The 19,196-nt window shown below is 41.3% G+C and overlaps 1 protein-coding gene across 1 annotated transcript in view; it reads left to right on the forward strand.

Annotated features, from left to right (window-relative positions):
• LOC121970482 (G-type lectin S-receptor-like serine/threonine-protein kinase RKS1) overlaps positions 1-15,873 on the forward strand; it is a 37,950-nt gene extending 22,077 nt beyond the window's left edge. Inside the window, exons 3-8 of the mRNA XM_042521242.1 lie at positions 13,979-14,110; positions 14,194-14,324; positions 14,418-14,628; positions 14,852-15,089; positions 15,198-15,348; positions 15,450-15,873. Of these exons, the coding sequence (XP_042377176.1) occupies positions 13,979-14,110; positions 14,194-14,324; positions 14,418-14,628; positions 14,852-15,089; positions 15,198-15,348; positions 15,450-15,791 (1,205 nt within the window). The 3' untranslated portion in view covers positions 15,792-15,873. The remainder of the gene's footprint in view (positions 1-13,978; positions 14,111-14,193; positions 14,325-14,417; positions 14,629-14,851; positions 15,090-15,197; positions 15,349-15,449) is intronic.
• The last annotated feature ends 3,323 nt before the right edge of the window (positions 15,874-19,196 follow it).

Here is a 19,196-nt window from a genome sequence, read left to right on the forward strand (position 1 = left end):
TCCCAAATCATGCCGAGGGCGTGCCTGAGCGACAAGAGTAGGCTTGAATACGCAGTGTTCAACGTCGTGGGCACGATCGAGTTAGAGAATCGAGGGTTACAGCCGATTAACCACTCTAATGATCCGTTCGGCGAGGTTGGAGGAACACATGTGCCGACCAGTAGGGTGGAATGAGTCGGACAGCGGTGCCTTCGAAGTCAGCCACCTCCGGTTAGCCTCTAATACGCCGTAAAGGCACCGCAGGGAAGCCTCTTCTCAATCGGCAGCCTCAGCCTTGCAAAGTTTGCGCCCTTCCTCCGAGCGGGGGGAGACTTCATCACCCGCCTTTCTTGAACCAACGGCTGTTGACATCCCCACATCTGTTTCATCCGATCGGACACCATCATTGTCCTAGCTATCGCCAAGGACTATATGCCCACCACCCGTTGCCTTTATACCTCCCCTCTCCTCTTTGTCGGCCACCTAGGTGTCTTCCGTCCAGCCATCATCGATGCCCAAGTCCATCGACAAGGCGATCTCCGAGCCCTTCGGTCTGAGCGGCCATAGGTACATAACGGCCATCATACGCTTGCCCACTAATAAATGGCACCTACTGGAATACACAGATCATTATTCCCCCGAGCATCAAATTCGAATCCAAGGGTCGCTAGCATAGGTGTGGGCGGATGTTAGGGTCAACACGGTGGTCATCTCTCTGGGGGAGTTCGCAGATAACCATACTCGGATGGCTACTAGGGTATGTATGTTGATCTTATGTTCACTTGCAAATTCATGCTTGTCACTTACTAACTTAGTGTCACTATAGTTCTGGATCGATAGTTTGGCCATGTGCCAGAGGTAGCTTTCTTGGAGCATGAAGTCCAACAACTGCGCTAGCGGCCAGTTAGAGGCCTCCTATGTGCATATAGAGGAGTTGACTTCAGAGGTGTCTTGTCTACAGGCCGATCTGGCTAAAACCTTCAAGCATCTGATAGAGTCCAAGCGGGCGCTAAATGCATAGAGAGGCAAGAGTAGCGAGCATGCCTTGTAGATTGATCGACTACTCAAGCAGGCCAGCAGCTTTGAGTCCAAGATCAATAACGCCAACACTAGAAAATTTCAAGGCATCGAAGACTTAGACCTCAAGAACAAAGAGGCTCTAGTCTTGGCCAAAAACTTGAAGGAGGCAAAAGCTAATCGTGTGACTGAACGGACTGTCCAATAGGAAGAGCAAGCAGCTGCTAAACTTCAACTCGACGTCAAAGATGCTGAACTGGCTTCTTTGAAGACCGAATTGGAGGCCTCCCGAACGACCTTCCAGAAATTTCAAGAAGAAGAGTTTGGACGGCTAGAAGTTTTCAAGCATAACTATGTTCGCTCCGATCCCTTTAATGACAAGCTCACCGATCAGGCTCTTCGCCTCTTCAGCTGCACTATTGACGGGGCCCTCCAGTAACTAAAGGATGGTGGCTATCTCTCTCCCATGTTGACCAACAAGATCATCAATAGGATGAAGTTGATCAAGTCACTGCCGGATGACATGCTGGATTATCTCGAGTGACCTCCCGTTCTGCTTCACCTACTTCCTTTTGTACTCCTCCCCTCTGTTATGTATAAGCGTTTGTGTTAATGAATGAACGCCCGTCTAATGCTTTTTTCTTCCTGTCAGATTTCGCAAGTGTTAATGAATGCATCGCTGTTTGACTTAATTGGGGTTGGGCACCACTTAGTGTTTTGTGAAAATTTTCTAAGTATATTTCCCCGCCTTCTAGATCGGCGATGTAAACGGTCACTGAGATGTCTCAGTGACCACCTTAATAGTGTTGAATGGCCACATTTTAGCAAAGAGTTGTTGCTTCTAGCGATAGCTTGACTTCTTGTCAGGTTTAATCGTCATTTTTGTAGCCGTCGCTAGGCTTTATTTGTCATAGACTTGGGTTTATAGCCGTCGCTCAGCTGTTGTTATTGTAGACATGGGTTTATAGTCGCCGCTTGATTGTTGACGTAGACAATGATTTATAGTCGCCGCTCGACTGTTGACATAAACAAAGGTTTATAGTCGTCACTTAACTATTCACGTAGATAAGGGTTTATAGTGGCAGCTCGACTTTTAACTTGGCCGATCAACACAAGAGTCTGGGACACTTGTATTTTTATTTATCCGCCCCTGCACTTACAGGATACACACATATATTTACACAAATGTATCAAAATTGAATCACGCACCTCTCATCCGACCCTAAGGGATGGAGATGGTTTGCGCTCCAGGACCGCTCTAACTTTGTCCCATCTTCGTCCTACAGGTAGTAGGCTCCCGAGTGGAGCTTCTGGATGATTCTGTTAAGCCCTCCCCATGGGGCTTCTAGCTTGGTAACATCGCCGAGTGGCTTCACTCTCTTCCACACAAAGTTGCCGACCTGGAATGATCTTGGGATCACCCTCCAGTTGTAGTTCTACTTCATGCATTACCTGTACACCATGAGCCGGATGTCGACCTTATCCTCTGTTTCATCTACCAAGTTAAGCTCCATGAGTCTCCGTTCGACGTTTCCATCATCGTAGAGCTACACCCGGTTGGACTCTAGTCCGATCTCCACTGGAACTACCACTTCACCCTCGTATACCAGATGGAACGATGTGACGTTGATCACCTCTCTTGGTGTGGTGTAGTGGGCCCACAATACGCTAGGAAGCTCATCAACCCAACTGCCTCCAGTGTGATCGAGTCGAGCCCATAATCCTCTAAGAATTTCCCTGTTGGTGACTTCCAATTAGCTATTGCTCTGCGGGTAGGCCACTGAAGTGAAGGCCTGCGCAATGCCATAGCCTACCCACCACTCCTGAGCCTCCGTCTTGTGAACTGTCTTCCATTATCCGAGATGAGCCGGCGGAGGATGTCAAACCAACATATGATATTTTGGCATATAAATTTGATGACCATATACTCAGTTATCTTGGCTAGCACCTTGGCTTTTACCCATTTTGAAAAATAATCTACTCCAATGAGTAGAAATCTTCGCTAACTGATTGCTATTGGAAATGACCCAACAATGTCCATGCCTCATTGGTCGAACAGACAAGACACCGTAGATCCTTTCATCTCCTCGGTAGGTCAGTGTAGGATGTTATGATATTTTTGACAGGACAAGCAGGTGGCTACTATCCGATCGGCGTCATCTTGTAATGTGGGCCAAAAATATCCCGCCAACAAGATCTTTCGTTCTAGTGATTTGCCACTTGGATGACTTCCGTAAGAGCCCTGATGTACTTCTTGAAGGATGTATTCAATGTCCTCCGATCTGTCACATTTGAGTAGCGGCCTTAAGATAGCTCTTTTATATAGCTGATCCCTGATCAGGGTAAATTACCCGGTTCTCTTTTTCAACAAGTGAGCTTCCTCTTGATCGGCTAGTGCGACGCCTGATCAAAGAAAATCTACCAGTGGCATCCGCCAATCGCTCGGGAAGGTTATTCCTTCCATCCCATCTATATGTGCAACTAGTGAGACTTGTTCGATCGACTGATTTATCACGATCGACAATAATGAACTGGCAAACTTAGCCAGCTCATCTATGACCTGGTTGTCCGATTGAGGGATCTTCTATATAACTACTTCTTGAAAGTTTGACTTCAACTTCTTGAAATCTTTAGCATATAGATTGAGTCGGAAGTTGTTTATCTCGAATGTGCCCAATAGCTGTTGAGCTGCCAGCTAGGAATCTGAGTCGATGAGGACTCTTGTAGCTCCCACATGTCGGGCTGCCTACAAGCCGACTATCAGGGCCTCATATTTAACTTTGTTGTTCGTAGCCCGATAATTCTTCCGTACGAACAACTGCATCCTGTCTTCCCATGGTGAAATTAAGAGAATGTCGATCTACCTCGGCAAATGGATGAACCATCTACATATATTTTCCAAGTAGCATACGTCTTGGTGTTCTAGACTTCGGTGACAAAATCAGCTAAGGCCTGGGCCTTGATCGTCGTTCGTAGTTGATACTGTATGTCAAACTTACTCAGCTCGGTGATCCATTTGATTAACTGTCCGGAGGCTTCTGGGTTAAGGAGGACCCTTCCCAGTGCACTGTTGGTCATCACCACGATCGGATGTGATAAGAAATACGACCGGAGTCGCAAGGATCAAGTCAAAATGGCACAGAAATGCTTCATTAGCAGAAATTCTGGAAATTTTTTCTTTTCTGATCTTCTTTGAATTTCCGGAAAAACATTTAACCTTCAAAAGACTATCTTCTTTATCATCCAATCACCGTTAGTTTGCCCTTCAATTCCTTCCAATTGGAAAGATCATTATGCCCATTTCTGTAATTCTACAAAATTCAGCACAAAATTCACTTTCAGCATTTGTTTTCTTCTTTGCATTATGATATATAACTATAATACCTTTTGATCCTATCCGAAAGTCGAAGAGACGGATGCTGGGGGTGTGGTGCTCTAGCTGACCTCCGGTGTACTTCGCTCCTACTTACAACACAAGCAGCGTTAGTGTCGAGCCAGGAAAGGGGTCCCCGACGATGACCCTCTGACGCTTAAGTCAGTCTTCTGCGAAGCAAGAAGAAGCAAAGAGAACCGTCGCGTAAAAGTAGCAAGCGCGTAAAACATACCTCCACCGATGCCTGGACCCCTTTTATATATGGCTCCTGTCACGTGTGTGCACACTTCTTAAAGCGAGCACGCTACCCTAAGCTTTCCCTGAAGAGGCATGTCAGTAAAGTGCCCTGACACAGTACCTTAATGAGCCGAGCATATCTCTGAAATGACAGTGAAAGCTTCCGGCTACCTCTGAGGAGACAGTGAAAGCGACAGTGAAAGCATATCTCTGAAGAGACATGTCAGTAAGTCTCTTATAAGTCTACTGTAGAAATCTCTATGTCCAAGAAAAGCTCGGACATCCCACCCGCATGCGGTTTAAGATAAAGAAGATATAACACTAACTTTAGAAGGATCTACCTCAATACCTCTCCAAGAGATTATGTGACCTAAAACAATACCATGCTCCACCATGAAATGACATTTTTCAAAATTCAGAACCAACTCAGTCTCAATGCATCTATGTAAAATCCTAGATAAATTTTCTATACAAGCATCAAATGATGAACCATATACAGAAAAATCATCCATGAACACTTCCATGTAATGCTCTAATAAATCACCCAAATAACTTACCATGCATAGCTGAAAAGTCCCTGGAGCATTGCAAAGTTCAAATGGAATGCATCTATATGCAAATGCAATGAAAGGATAAGTGAAAGTGGTCTTCTCCTGATCCTCCGGGTCGATGTAAATATGAAAATAGCCTGCATAGCTATCCTAGAAACAATAATGTGACTTACCCGCTAGCCTCTCTAACATCTGATCAATAAAAGGTAAGGGATAATGATCCTTCCTTCTTGCTTGGTTCAATTTCTTGTAGTCCTCACAAACTCTCCAAGAATTCTTAATTCTAGTGGGCACCAACTCATTGTCTTCATTTTCTACCACTGTCACTCCTGATTTTTTTGGAACCACATGAATGGGACTTACCCATTTACTATCAGAAATAGGGTAGATAATGTCTGCCTGTAGAAGTCTAGTCACCTCTTTCTTTACTACATCAAGGATCAGTGGATTAAGTCTCTTTTGTGACTGTCTCACTGGTTTCACATCCTCCTCTAAATAAATCCTATGCGTACAAATAGAAGGACTAATCCCAGGAATGTCAAAAGGTGTCCATCCAATGCTCTTCTGTGCTGCCTCATAATCTCTAATAATCTCCTCTCCTACTTTGGCTCCAAATCCTGGGCTATAATAGCAGGTAGTTGCTTATCTTCTTCCAAATAAGCATACTTCAAATGTTTAGGCAATGGTTTCAACTCAAGTTGTGCTTGGTCAATAGATAGTGAGCCTAGGGGTAATGTTTCTACTAAGCAATCCCCTACACATAAATCATCCCTCTTGGCGATCCTAGAGGTAGTGCTTCTACTAAACAATCCCCTAAGTCTAAATCATCTCTCTCATCTGAAAATAAACCACAAGAAATGTCCATGATATCTACTCCCATAACCATAGCATCCTCTAAACCTTCAGAATATTCCCCACACTCACCAATATCATAAAAATTTCGAAATGAGTCAACATCAGAAAAGAAATCCATGCTAGTCGGCTCCTTTGAGATATCCATACTATGAATAGAATGATCCTCCTTAGGATGCCTCATAACATCGAAAATGTTGAACTGGACCATTGTGTTTCCTATCTCCATAGAAAGTGTGGCCGCATGAACATCAATTTTTGTCCTTGCAGCCTTCAAGAATGGTCTTCCAAGAATAAGTGGAGATCTATTGGCCAAAAAATCTCCCTCCATATCTAGGATATAAAAATCTATAGGAAAAATGAGTTCTCTCACCTTTATTAATACATCTTCAATAACTCCAACTGGATGAGCTTAACTGCGGTCAGCTAACTAAATTACTACTCCCATAGGCTGTAACGGTCCAATTCCTAGATTCTGAAAAACTGATCATGTTATAACATTAATTGAAGCTCCCAAATCCAACATGACATCCTCAAACAAATTGCTTCCAATCTCACAAGGTACAGCGAAAACTCCAGGATCTTCACATTTCTGAGGAACTGATTGAATAAGTGCTGATACATTCTTTCCTATACTAATCAACTCATTCCCCTTCAACTTCTTCTTATATACACACAGATCCTTCAGAAATTTTGCATACTTTGAAATTTGTTGAATTATAATCAACAAAGGAACATTGACTTCCACATTGCTAAATAGAGTCACAAGATCTTGAAATTCACTGGCCTTCTCCTCTTCCACCTTCTTCTTTGATTGAACCTTGCATTGAGGAAAAGGCAAAGGAATACTAGGCTCGACAACTTGTTGTGCTGGAATTGCTATTGGAACTTTACTACTGGAATTTTCCAAACCAATACCAACCTCCTCTTGATCTTGGTCTCAAGTCATGGGATCAATGTAAATTGGATTTGAGTTGAATTTGGAGAACAATGACCAGTTGGAAAGCTTATAATAGGGTTGTTTGAGCTGGTTGGAGCTGGAACTTGAGTCGCTATAAATTTCCCAGAAAAATCTGCTCCACTTGATTCCACATCTAAAAGTATCTTCCCATTTCTTAGAGTTAATGCACTTGTGAAGGAAATTGACTTGATCCTTGAGCCTGCATCTGGTTAATGCTGGAATCCAATTGCTCAATCTGCCTCTCAATGTTTTGTAAGGCTGAATCTATTCTTTGCTGATGTTGCTACTGCTGTAACATGTTTTGCATGATCTCCTCTAATCTTGATTGTTGTGCATCTATTATAGAAGAGTTATTGAAACTTCCTTGAGTCAAACTTAGTCTCGAGTAAGTTGGCAAAATAGTATGTTGTTGCTGATTCTCTGAATGTTGGAAATTCTGAAAATTCTGCTGGAATGGCTGTTGATGCTGATTTTGCTGGAAATTTTGTTGAGAATGCTAGAAATTCTGCTGGAATGGTTGTTGATACTGATTTTACTAAAAATTTTGTTGAGAATGCTGAAAATTCTAGAAATTTTGCTGGAATGGTTGTTGATACTGATTTTGAGGAAATTTTATTTTGAAGGTGGTTGTTGATAAAATGAATTGCCATACTTCAAATTAAGATGATCCCTCCAACCCGAATTGTATGTAGATGAATATGGGTCATATTTTTGTTGGAATTGAGCTCTAGAAAATGCTGCCAAGGATTCATCTTGATGAAGATTTGGACATAATTTTGAAGTGTGATCTTGACTTGAACAAATACTACAAACTACCCTTGATTGACATGGAAATTGAACATTCAGAAAAGTGGAAGTTTGGCTAGCATTGTTCAATGCCAATTGCTTCACCAAAGAAGTTAACTCCAACAATGAGCTCCTTATTTCCTTTTGCTCATTAGAAACCATTTGAACCTCTCCAACTCCTGTTGTAGTAAGTGATCTACTCCCAAATTGTTATGAGTTTTTTGCCATATTTGAAATAAGCTCTCTAGCTTGTTCTAAAGTCTTGTTCACTAAAGCTCCTCCAACTGCTGCATTTATCATACTTCTATCCATAGGTAACAAACCTTTATAGAAATATTGGACAAGTAACTGCTTACTGATTTTGTGTTGAGGACAACTTGAACACAACTTTTTGAATATCTCCCAATAGTCATAAAGTGTCTCTCCCACCACTTGTTGAATCCCACAGATGCTCTTCCTGATAGTATCAGTCCTTGATGCTGGAAAAAATTTCTCCAAGAAAGCCTTCTTCATATCAATCCAACCAATAATATATCCAGGGGCAAATAATATAACCAATCCTTTCCTACTCCTGATAAAGAAAATGGAAAAGCTCTTAGCTTGATATCCTCTTCTGAAATTTCTTGTGGGTTCATGGTAGAATAAACAACATGGAACTCATGTAAATGTCTATTAGGATCTTCTCTAGATGATCCTTGAAATTTGGATGCCTCATCAAGAGCTGCAAGCTCCTTCATAGTCCTATTGTGCTTTGCCATAGGAGTGTCTATATGTGAAGATCTACTCTCAGAAACTTCTGATGATCCTTCCTAAATTCTCAAAGTCCTGAAAGTTATTTCAATTTCTAAATCAAGTTCAAATAGTTTGTCTCTCAAAGTCCTAATTATAAAAAAACCGAAGTGAGAATATAAGTAGATAGACAATAAAATCAAGAAAGATGCAAAATAAAGAAAATTAAACTATGCACAATCTAGAAACAAACACACTACTAGTTTTAGTTTTTCCGTCAACGACACTAAAATTTGGTGTTGAGTCATATGCATATCACGTGACACTTCAAATTATTATTCATTGAAAACCCTTATCAATTCAAGAGAAAGAGATGTAATATAGGTCCCAAGTCATATTTTTCCAAGGAGAACTAATAAGTGTGTGTAAATTCTAGATTCAAAACTATTTTTGGATTTTCTAATGGAAGTGATTGTGAATAAACTTGAATTATTGATCTATTGGAATTAAAGTTCCAAATTGAAAACAGGAAAAGAAATGTAATTTGTGGATTTCACTGAATTTTAAACTAAGACAAAATAGATTTATTCCAATTGTAAATTCCAAGCTACAGAGTATAGATTGAATGCAAATTTCAACACTCAAATTGTAGCTACTTACAGAACATAAATTGAACTCGAATTTCTTCTACCCAACTGTAGAAATAAAATAGTAAACTGAAACTACAATGAGGGAAGTGTGCAACTTGCAGTACGAAATGCATAAAAAGTTAACCAATCAATCTATTGTAGTAAAAAGAAACTAAACATTCGATTTAACAATTAAATTCTAAATCTAAATGAAGAAAACATTCCACAAACTTAGATCACTGATCTAATTACTTCTCCCTGTCACCACACAGATATGCCTTTGGGAAACGCCCTTCACGCAATCGACGAAGAAGATTTGAACTCCTAGCTAGTAATAGATGACACTCATAGCTCCTCGGAACCACCCTTCAAGCTTGCGAACAACTAAAACTCTTGACGCATGATGAACAGAGGGTTGAAATATGGAATCACTAGTTTTGATCGATTCAGAAGTTGCAGATGGATTCGGAAATGAAATGGAGTCAAAGATACTGAGAAAATGCCACTGGCACCTCTGTTGGATAACAGAAGCTCAGATGGGGGAAACACCCTCTAATCTGTGCAGGTAGTGGAACACAGAAATTAAGATCGTGGGTAGGGAAAACACCTCCTATCACACTATGATCCTTGGACATCGGTTGCTGGTTGCTCAAATTTCACTGTCGATGAAGGCTAGATCTCAGATTTGGAAGTGGAAAGGAGCTTGTGACCACGCCTGGAACAACGATGGCAAAGTGAAGAGTAGCGTAAACCACTGTTCATCCATGATTTATTTGGGTTTTATAGCATGGTTTGAACCAGGAATTGTAGTTGGTTTAGGTCTGGCTAAATGGAGAATTTATGGATTTAATGTAGGGGTTTGACTTGGGTTGAGCACAATGGATTTGCTCCTTTAGACGAGTTGCATCAATTTGATAGAACTTCTTTTGGAATTGGTTTGCTCCCTCTTGACTTGACTTGACTCAATCAAATCATGTATTAATTCAACATCCTACAAGACCAAATTCTAATTATGAGGACTAAATCATGAATTAAGAGATACAAATCATCATAAAGCACATATCGGTCCTTTCTTTGTAAACATGATAAAATTATAATTTAAACCACACAAATGTATAGAGAACACCAAATAACAACCCAAAAATAATATGTCTAATCAGTTCTTATTATCGATCTACCGTTGAAATACTTTGTTCATTAGTCGCTGATAAGTGGCGTTAACGTTCTTTAGTCCGAATGGCATGACATTGTAGCAGTACGTCCCATCGGCTGTGATGAAGCTGACCTTCGCTTGATCTCCCTCGGTGAGCGGCACTTGGTGGTAACCTTGATATACATCGAGCATGTAAATCAGCTCACAACTCACCGTAGAGTCCACCATCTAATCTATCCAGGGTAATGGGTAGAAGTCTTTGTGGCAAGCCTTGTTTAGATCACGGGAGTCGATGCAAAGTCATCACTTGTTGCCCGGCTTGCAAACCAGCACAACATTGGCCAACCTGCTAGGGAACTATACCTCGTAGATGTGGCTTGCTTCTAGTAACTTCGCTATCTCCGGTCGAATGATCAGATTCTGTTCTGAGCTGAAGTCCCTCTTCCGCTGCTTCATCGGTCGAGTGTCCGACCAGACGTGAAGCTCATTTTGAGCCACGCTCGGCGAGATTCTTGGGAGCTCATGTGTCGAACAAGCAAACACATCATGGTTTCGCCCAAGGCAGGCAACCAACTCTGTCTTCTTTTCCTCATCTAGGTCGGTAGCGACAAATGTAGTGGCTTCCGATCATCTAGCGCGGATCCAAACCTCCTCCTTTTCTTTATAGACTAGCGTGGGAGGCTCTTCCATGATGGCGTTCACTTCCATGTGCGGCCCTCGCTTCGGACTTAACTATCTTGACATAGCACCCCCGAGTGGCCAACTGGTCGCCTTTTACTTCACCCACTTCATTGTCCACTGGAAACTTGATCTTCTGGCAGAAAGTGGATATCACCGCTCAGAACTCATTCAGGGCTGGTCAGCTCAATATGACATTGTAGGCGGATGGCGCATCCACCACAATGAAATTTGTAGTTTTTGTTCTATTGAGCGGCTTCTCTCCGAGCGATATGGCCAGCCACGCCTGGCTGATCGGCAATACTTCATTGCCTGTGAACCTATAGAGCGAGGTCGTCATTGGCTACAACTCGCTTCAGTCCATTTGCAGTTGGTCGAATGCCTTCTTGAATATAATATTCATAGAACTACCTATATCAACAAAAGTCTAATGAATAGTTTAATTAGATATCACTACCTGGATGATCAAGGCGTCATCGTATGGGATCTCTACTCCCTCCAAATCTTGGGGCCGAAATTGATTTCAGGTCCCTCTGCGTTCTCCTTGCTGCATCCGACGACATGTATTTTTAGTCGTTGGGTGTGCAACTGTCTTGCTCGGTTGGAATCACCATCGGTCGACCCACCAGCGATCATTCTAATCTCTCCCTGAGCGGCGTTGCTTCTGTTCTCCTCTTCTTGCATCGAGGGTTTTCTCCGTTTAGCAAAAGCTTGGGCGGGACTTGTGTTGTTCCTCCGTTGAGGCTGATGCTATTGTCACTCAGCCGCCTCTCTCTCGTCATCTTGTCTCCCTGCTGACTGGTGCCTCTGATGCCGATTGGGTGATGGTGCCTGATGGTAATATCATTGAGGTGCCGACTGGCTTTCAATTAGTGTCAAATCATAGCAATCGCGCGTGTTGTGCGTTATCGACTGATGGAATGAGAAAAATAATGGCATCCATAACTTGCCCTTCGCAGCCTTAGGGCGATTGGCTACCACATGCTGTATGACATCTATTCTTAGCTCTTGGTGTTGCTGGGCTACTCCCGATCGGGGTCCCTTGGGTGGCTGATGGCTAGCCGGTGGTCACCGCTCAGGCGTTGATGTGGGCTCGGTACGTGCCTCCTTTCTTCTCGCCGCTTGGGCTTCTTTCACGTTTATGTATTTCATGGCCCTCCTGAGCAGGTGGTTGAAGTCCTTTGGCGGGCTCCGAATGAGGGAGCGAAAGAACTCCCCTTTGGTGAGCACTTGGGCAAAGACATTAATCAATATCTCCAAGGAGACCGATGGGATATCCATGACCACCTAGTTGAACCGCTTGATGTAGGCCCTTAGCACCTCCTTGGGCCCTTTCCTCAATGCGAACAGATTGACACTTGTTTTTTTGGTGGCAGTGGCTGCTAGCGAAGTGGTGCAAGAATGCCGCTCAGAAGTCTTTGAAGCTGCGAATTAACCTGATAGGCAACTGTCTGAACCAGCGTTGCGCTGATCCAGAAAGGGTGGTGAGGAAGATCTTGCACTTCACTCTGTAGGTGTACTGGTAGAGTGTGACCACATTATCGAACTTGACCAGGTGGTCGTCTGGGTTGGTTATCCCATTATATTCCCCGATCGTCAATGGTGCGTAATGCCGGGGTAGGAGGTCGTCTAGGATCTCCCAAGAGAACTAGCGGTTGATCTAATCGGGCGAATAATCAAATATTGGTGCTTTTCCTTTTTGAGCATCTCGAACGGCAGCGTCGTTTGAAGAGGATCCTGTCTCTTTGTCCAATCAGCCTCGCTCCTCCGATGGAGTCTAGAACAAAGCTCGATGAAAGGGATAGGCGCATTGGGTGAGTCCGTGTACGTGTCGGTCGGCTTCTAATTCTGTGCCCGAACGGATGTAGGTTCAGCTCGGGCTATGTATCTATCCTGCTGCCCTGCCGATGATGACATGGGCTCATGTACCTGGCGTTCGGCCAACTCCTATTGTTGTTGTTACTCCACTATTTTTGCTGCTCGGACTTCTATCAGCATATCCAGCTCCTCTTTTGTTAAAGTCAAGATGATGAGTCATCCGGCGTCCTCCATCTTTGAGCTTCGGTTACAGGCTACGTTCCCACAGATGGCGCCAATGTGATTCTGTTCAAAAATTGTGAAGAAGGTTGGCCGGGGATGTGACTTCTGGGTTGACTGCACGTAAACCTTGCTCCACTTTGCAACACAAGAATCGTTAGTGCCAGGCCGAGGAAGGGGTCCCTGGCATTGGCCCTTCGACGCTCAAGTCAGTTATCGAAAAAATGAAAATGGCTGGAGCAACAGTGAATAGTGAATAATGCGTACCTCTGCCAGTGTTTGAACCCTCCCTTTTATATAGAACTCTTGTAGCACACGTGCTCGCTTCCCAAGGCTGGCACACTTTCCTAAGTTCCCTATGAAAAGACTTGTTCTGAAGGTGCCTCTGACATCATACTTTAACAGAGCATGTAAATCTTTGATGAGATAGTGGAAGATTCCACCGTACGATCCGTATGTTGACTATGTTTGGTGTCAACGACCCCATCTCCCAAAAGGATATTAGGAGATACAACAATGATTCTGCTACTTGGTCGAGTGGGGTAACCGCTCGGCTGAAGACTCATCCGCTCGGTCAGCTCCGGCTGCTCTTCTTAGCGTAATTGGGTATAGTAGATTGTATCCTCCTGACCGGACAAGCGCTCCGACCTGCTTAATATTCTGTCGATCCGTATTGAGCATCTGACGATCCTGCCATATGGTCCCAACTGTTTGCCGATCAGGCATTGCCTGTCCGGTCGGCAATTGTAGCCGACTTTCGTTCGGCCATCATGGGTGAGTTCGTTGACTCTCTGACGTTGACTATTTGACTTTAACCTCCACGTTAGCAGTTGACCCCGCTTTTGACTCGAATTGGGCGGGCTCCTCTTTACCACTGTATCAGAAGACAAATCAAATAATAAATTTGCTTTATTATCTGCCATTAGCTTGTACCATGTTACAATTTCTCTTTGAGACATCTAATGAAATTTGTATCTATTTTTCATGTTTGCTTAGGTAAAAACAACACTGGGAGAAGAATTCTATTTATTGTCATCTCTATTGCTGCAACACTGTTATTCCTTTGTGCCTTTTTTATTTACCGTCAAAGAATAAAAGCAACAACACAAAGACAGAAACGACATGCAGGTATGGCTACTGAACTATTATTATATGGTGTTTGAACATATATATCTGCTTATTCTTTACTACGAAAAATATCTTTTGAACAGATCATAAAGATCAACATGAAATAAGAGGTGCAGAATCTCTATTGTTTGATCTGGAGGCTATTAGGATAGCTACGGACAACTTCTCTGATAGAAACAAACTAGGAGAAGGAGGATTTGGGCCTGTTTATAAGGTCAATCTTAAGATCTGAGGAATGTTATATATAACTGTGAATGATTCTTCGATTTGATAAATGAGTAATAATTCTGGTGACACTTGACAACAGGGAACACTGGAGAACGGAGAGCATGTAGCAGTAAAAAGACTTTCAAGAAGCTCTGGACAAGGACTAGATGAGTTGAAAAATGAAGTGTTTTTGGTTGCCAAACTTCGACACAGAAACCTTGTGCGGCTGTTGGGCTGTTGCTTAGATTCTGAGGAGAAACTACTTGTTTACAATTACCTTGCTAATACAAGTCTTGACAAATTTTTGTTTGGTATAGTTTCAGTCTTTGTTTTTGCATGACAATATCCTCAATTGATGGTTATCTAAGAGTTTGCTAATCTAATGCCCTATTGTTCAAGTCCATTATCTAATATATGTTCTGAGATTGATTGTGTTATATACAATGGGTTAAGATTACATGAATAGTTTGTCCTTCATTGCACACACCATGATTGTTGAAATTAGTAACCAAATATTACATATGAATGGTGCAGATAATTCAAAGAGAGAACAGTTGGATTGGGCAAGAAGGTTTAAGATCATTGAGGGCATCAGTCGAGGACTTCTTTATCTTCATGAAGATTCGCCGGTGAAGATCATTCATCGGGATTTAAAAGCCAGTAACATATTGTTAGATGCAAATATGGATCCCAAAATTTCAGATTTCGGTCTTGCAAAGCTTTTTGGTGCAGATGAAACCCATGGAATCACTAAAAGAATTGCTGGAACATTGTACGCAAATACTCTATTTATCATTGTTGACCAAATTTAGCACTTCAAATAAACAGAAAGTTTCTTAAAATAGAGAGAGTCTCAATGTGTTTTTGTTGTTAATGACAGTGGATATATATCACCGGAATATGCCACTCATGGGCTATTCTCAGTTAAATCAGATGTGTATAGCTATGGTGTGTTAGTCTTGGAGATCCTAATTGGTCGGAAGAATAGTGGTTACCGAGGATCTGAACATCCAATTGAACTTGTTACTCATGTAAGTATTAATCCTTCCTTTGATTGAGTGATATGAATTTGATACACAATTTATATATTAAAATGAAGTTCTTAACTACACATGCTATCATCTCATTTTAGGTGGTCTGGCGACATTGGACCCAAGGAAGTGCCTTGCAAGTGGTTGATCAAGATCTAGTTGAACAATGTCAAGCTCAACGAATATTAAGGTGCATACATATAGGGTTACTATGCGTGCAAGATGATCCAATTCAAAGACCCACCATGGCCAATGTTGTGCTTATGCTCAACAATCACTTTGTCGGCCTTCCCACACCTTTAGCACCAGCATTTCTCGGTAGCTGTAATACCACCATTGAATCAAATGGCGTTCCAAGGAGAGAGAATTCCAACGGAAGCATGGGAATTCTAATGAAAGATTCTGAAAATAATGTCTCAATCTCTGAGTTGGAGCCTAGATAGTAGGAAAGTTCACTTCATTTATATATATATATATATATATAATAACTGAGTCTTGATTGAATTGCCAAGATTATGTTTCAAGTTTATGCTTATTTATGTAAAGTTTAACTGAATGTTTAGGCTTTAGGTTTATTCTAATATGTATTTGATCTAGTTTATATAGTGATTCGTAGTTAAAAGGCCAAAAGAAACTATTTTGCTTGCTTAAACTAATTGAGGATCAAATGTAAGCATTCAAATGCCTAGATTGCATTAGAATCCAGCACAAGGGCACATCAGGTAGGTAAGGAGTCGACTAAAGATATTCTCAATGTTAAGGAATCAACCAATAAGAAAGATTAACCCTATTTTATACATGATCCCCACCTCAAAGGCAGGTAAGGTTATCTCTGAAGGAGGAGAAGCCACTTTGAAAGGCTATCAGTGAAGTGATCAGCTGCCTTTGAATGAGTAATGCACTTGATTAGTCATGATAAAGAATACTAGTTTTACAGCTTTGACAAGAAATTATCTAATCTATTCTTTGTTTAAAGTTCTAATAACTAGATTGTATATATTGAATGACTCAAACCAAATAAATGAAAATGCCAAGCTAGAAAGATCCTATCATTTTTATAGTTTAATTCTGATTAATTAAGATTTCTTTTAGATACATACCAGATGAAGACTGACGAAGAACAACCCAAGCTGTTGTTGCTATAATTTATAGCAACTGGTAAAGAAAGAGCTGCATCTTGGCCATGAAAATTTAATGATTTGCATTGCTTGCACCTGCAATCTACTACTGCGTTTGTTTGACAAAGTTACTCTAGTTCTATAAATATATTTCAATTTTTAACACCTTTAAGTTTGTTGATAAACCAGGAAGTCTCTAATCCACAGACTTGTCTACATCACTGTGGAAATAGAATTCTTAAGTCAATAGTATATTTTTCGCATAGCGTTGGCTCTAAATAATTATTATCAGATTTAAAAATTGAAATGAAAAGTTCTTGTCAATCCTTTTCAATAATTATGACCATGCGTTCACCTTGTTTAGAGATAGCATAGCAAGATTTAAAACGGTTCAGCATTAACCATTCAAAACTCGAATATACAGTTATGTCGGATTGACCATCTAAAAATAGAACAGAAAAGGCAAATAAAACTAAATCAAATCAAATAAAAGAACTATGAAAAAATTGGTTTCTTTTCTATTTTAGATCGATTTAGGTGTAAAATGCATATATGTCAAAATGGTAAACCAATTAATATATCATTTGATGAGTCTTTTGCATGAAAAATTAAAATACATTTTATTTTCATATTAAGTTTGGTTTTGAAAGCCTAACATTTTTGGTTCAGGTCAACTTGGGTTTGAAATTTTTTACAATGCCAATTCAATTTGGTATAAACTTGTTTAGTAAATAGATAAATGAATCATGTCGACTCAAGTACTATGAATTAAAGTTAATTAAGCGTGTGATACCTAGCGGAAAAAAATTGTTTTTTTCAATCGAGCAAAGTATAACCAAATTTGGATTTGCAATACAATTTAACATTAGTTTCACAGAAGCGAGGAATTGATGCTTTGCGGCAATACGTGTTCTTGTAAACCTTTAAAGAGATACAGAAGAAGAGCTGCAAGAAAATTTAATAATTTGATCTAAAACAGAGTTTTAAGAGGAGATAAAAGAAGAAGAGGAAGAAAATAAGGTACTTTTGCAGAGGTAGGTGAAGGGCTGGCTGATGATAAGACTCTCTCTTTTTTATTTTTTATTTTTTTTTTTTTTAAAAAAGTGTGTTTTTCTTCATAAAAATATTTTAATTAAATCAATTATTCTTGGCGTTACATGAACTGGGCCGTCGACTCCATATTCGTTCTATAATTACGATAATTTACCAATGGGTATATATAGAGATTTAAATTTATCAAAAGACGTACACTACTTTGGTACTAAAGAATACACTTTTTAAATGCATTTCCTATTTTACCCTCCTGATAATTTGACTTTTTCTACCTTTTTTCTTTTCCACTATATTTCTCTCTTTTTTTTTTATATCGACATACAAAACATATGAATAACATTAATCTATTTTTTAATAACATTTTAATACATTTGAAGAAGCAAAAATAAATAATGAATAACATATTTGAACTCCTTGCAATTTCAGAAATCCACTAGAACTAAAATAAGTGTAATCAGAGCTCTCTAGGTTGATCAATGAGTTTCGATCAAAACCTAATAATGGACCTAGAGAGCTCCGATTGCACCCATTTTAGTTTCTATGGATTTTTGAAATTGCAAAGAGTTCACATATTGTGTCCATTATTTATTTTGACTTTTTATAATGTTAACATGCAAAATGAAAGAATCGTCAAAAACACCAACGTTGGACCTGATATGGAATCATATAAAGCCTAACGTGGGTCTGATATGGAATCATATCAGGCCCAACGTGAACCTGATATGAAATCATATTAAGCCTAACTTGGAAAGCCAAGTTATGGTACATTGGTACAAAGCATACTTTGAACTGTATATTGGATCAGTCATTGTGGAAGCCGAAAAAGATGATGGGCGCACGGTATGGACTGCCAAGTAGTGCTGAGCAAAAGACCAAGTAGTGCTGAGCGGGAGATCGAAGAAATGCCGACCGAGCACTCAGGAGAATGCCTGAGTGAATGGAAAGATGATGGGCGCACGGTATGGACTGCATGACCGAGAAAATGTCGATCGAGCCACAATAAACCGTAACCTGACGACCAAAAAATGTCTACTAGGTGATCAGAGAATGCGACCAAGCGACCCAAAAATGTCGACCAGGCAATAGGGAGAATGTCAAGCGGGCGACAAGACGATGGGCGAGCGGTGTCGAGTGATCGAGAAAACGTTAAGAATGGACAGCCAAGCGATACTGATCGGTTGACTAAGAGAAGGCTAACCGTGCAATGCCGAGCGGGTGGCAAGACGATGGGCAAGCGGTGTCGAACAAGCGACCGAGAAAACGTCAAGCGGTGCAAAGCGAACGACCGAACGAACGACCAAGTGATACTGATCGGTCGTCTAAGAGAAGGCTGACCGGGCAATGCCTAGCGGGCGCGAAGCTTGTGTGCCAGATAGACATGGAGCCTATGAGACCAAATGAGAATGGGAGCAGAGCCCGTGGATTGAGCGCGAATGGGAGAAAAGGCTCTGTGAGCCGAGTCGAGCAAGGATCCTAAGAGTCTGAAAGCGACCGAGAGTAGAGCCTTTGGATCGGGCATGAATGTGAGCAGAGTGATCAGGCGGTTATGCGAATGCCAAACAAGGAGGACAGTGGGTATCGGCCGAGCAGCAAATGCGGGGCAAAGAAATGAGTGAGACGCGAGATCCGGGCAAAGAGGCAAGTGAGGCAAGAATGGTGAGTGCCGGGCAGAGCGAC

The sequence above is a fragment of the Zingiber officinale genome, chromosome 4A, assembly GCF_018446385.1.
Source record: "Zingiber officinale cultivar Zhangliang chromosome 4A, Zo_v1.1, whole genome shotgun sequence".
NCBI classification, from domain to species: Eukaryota; Viridiplantae; Streptophyta; class Magnoliopsida; order Zingiberales; family Zingiberaceae; genus Zingiber; species Zingiber officinale.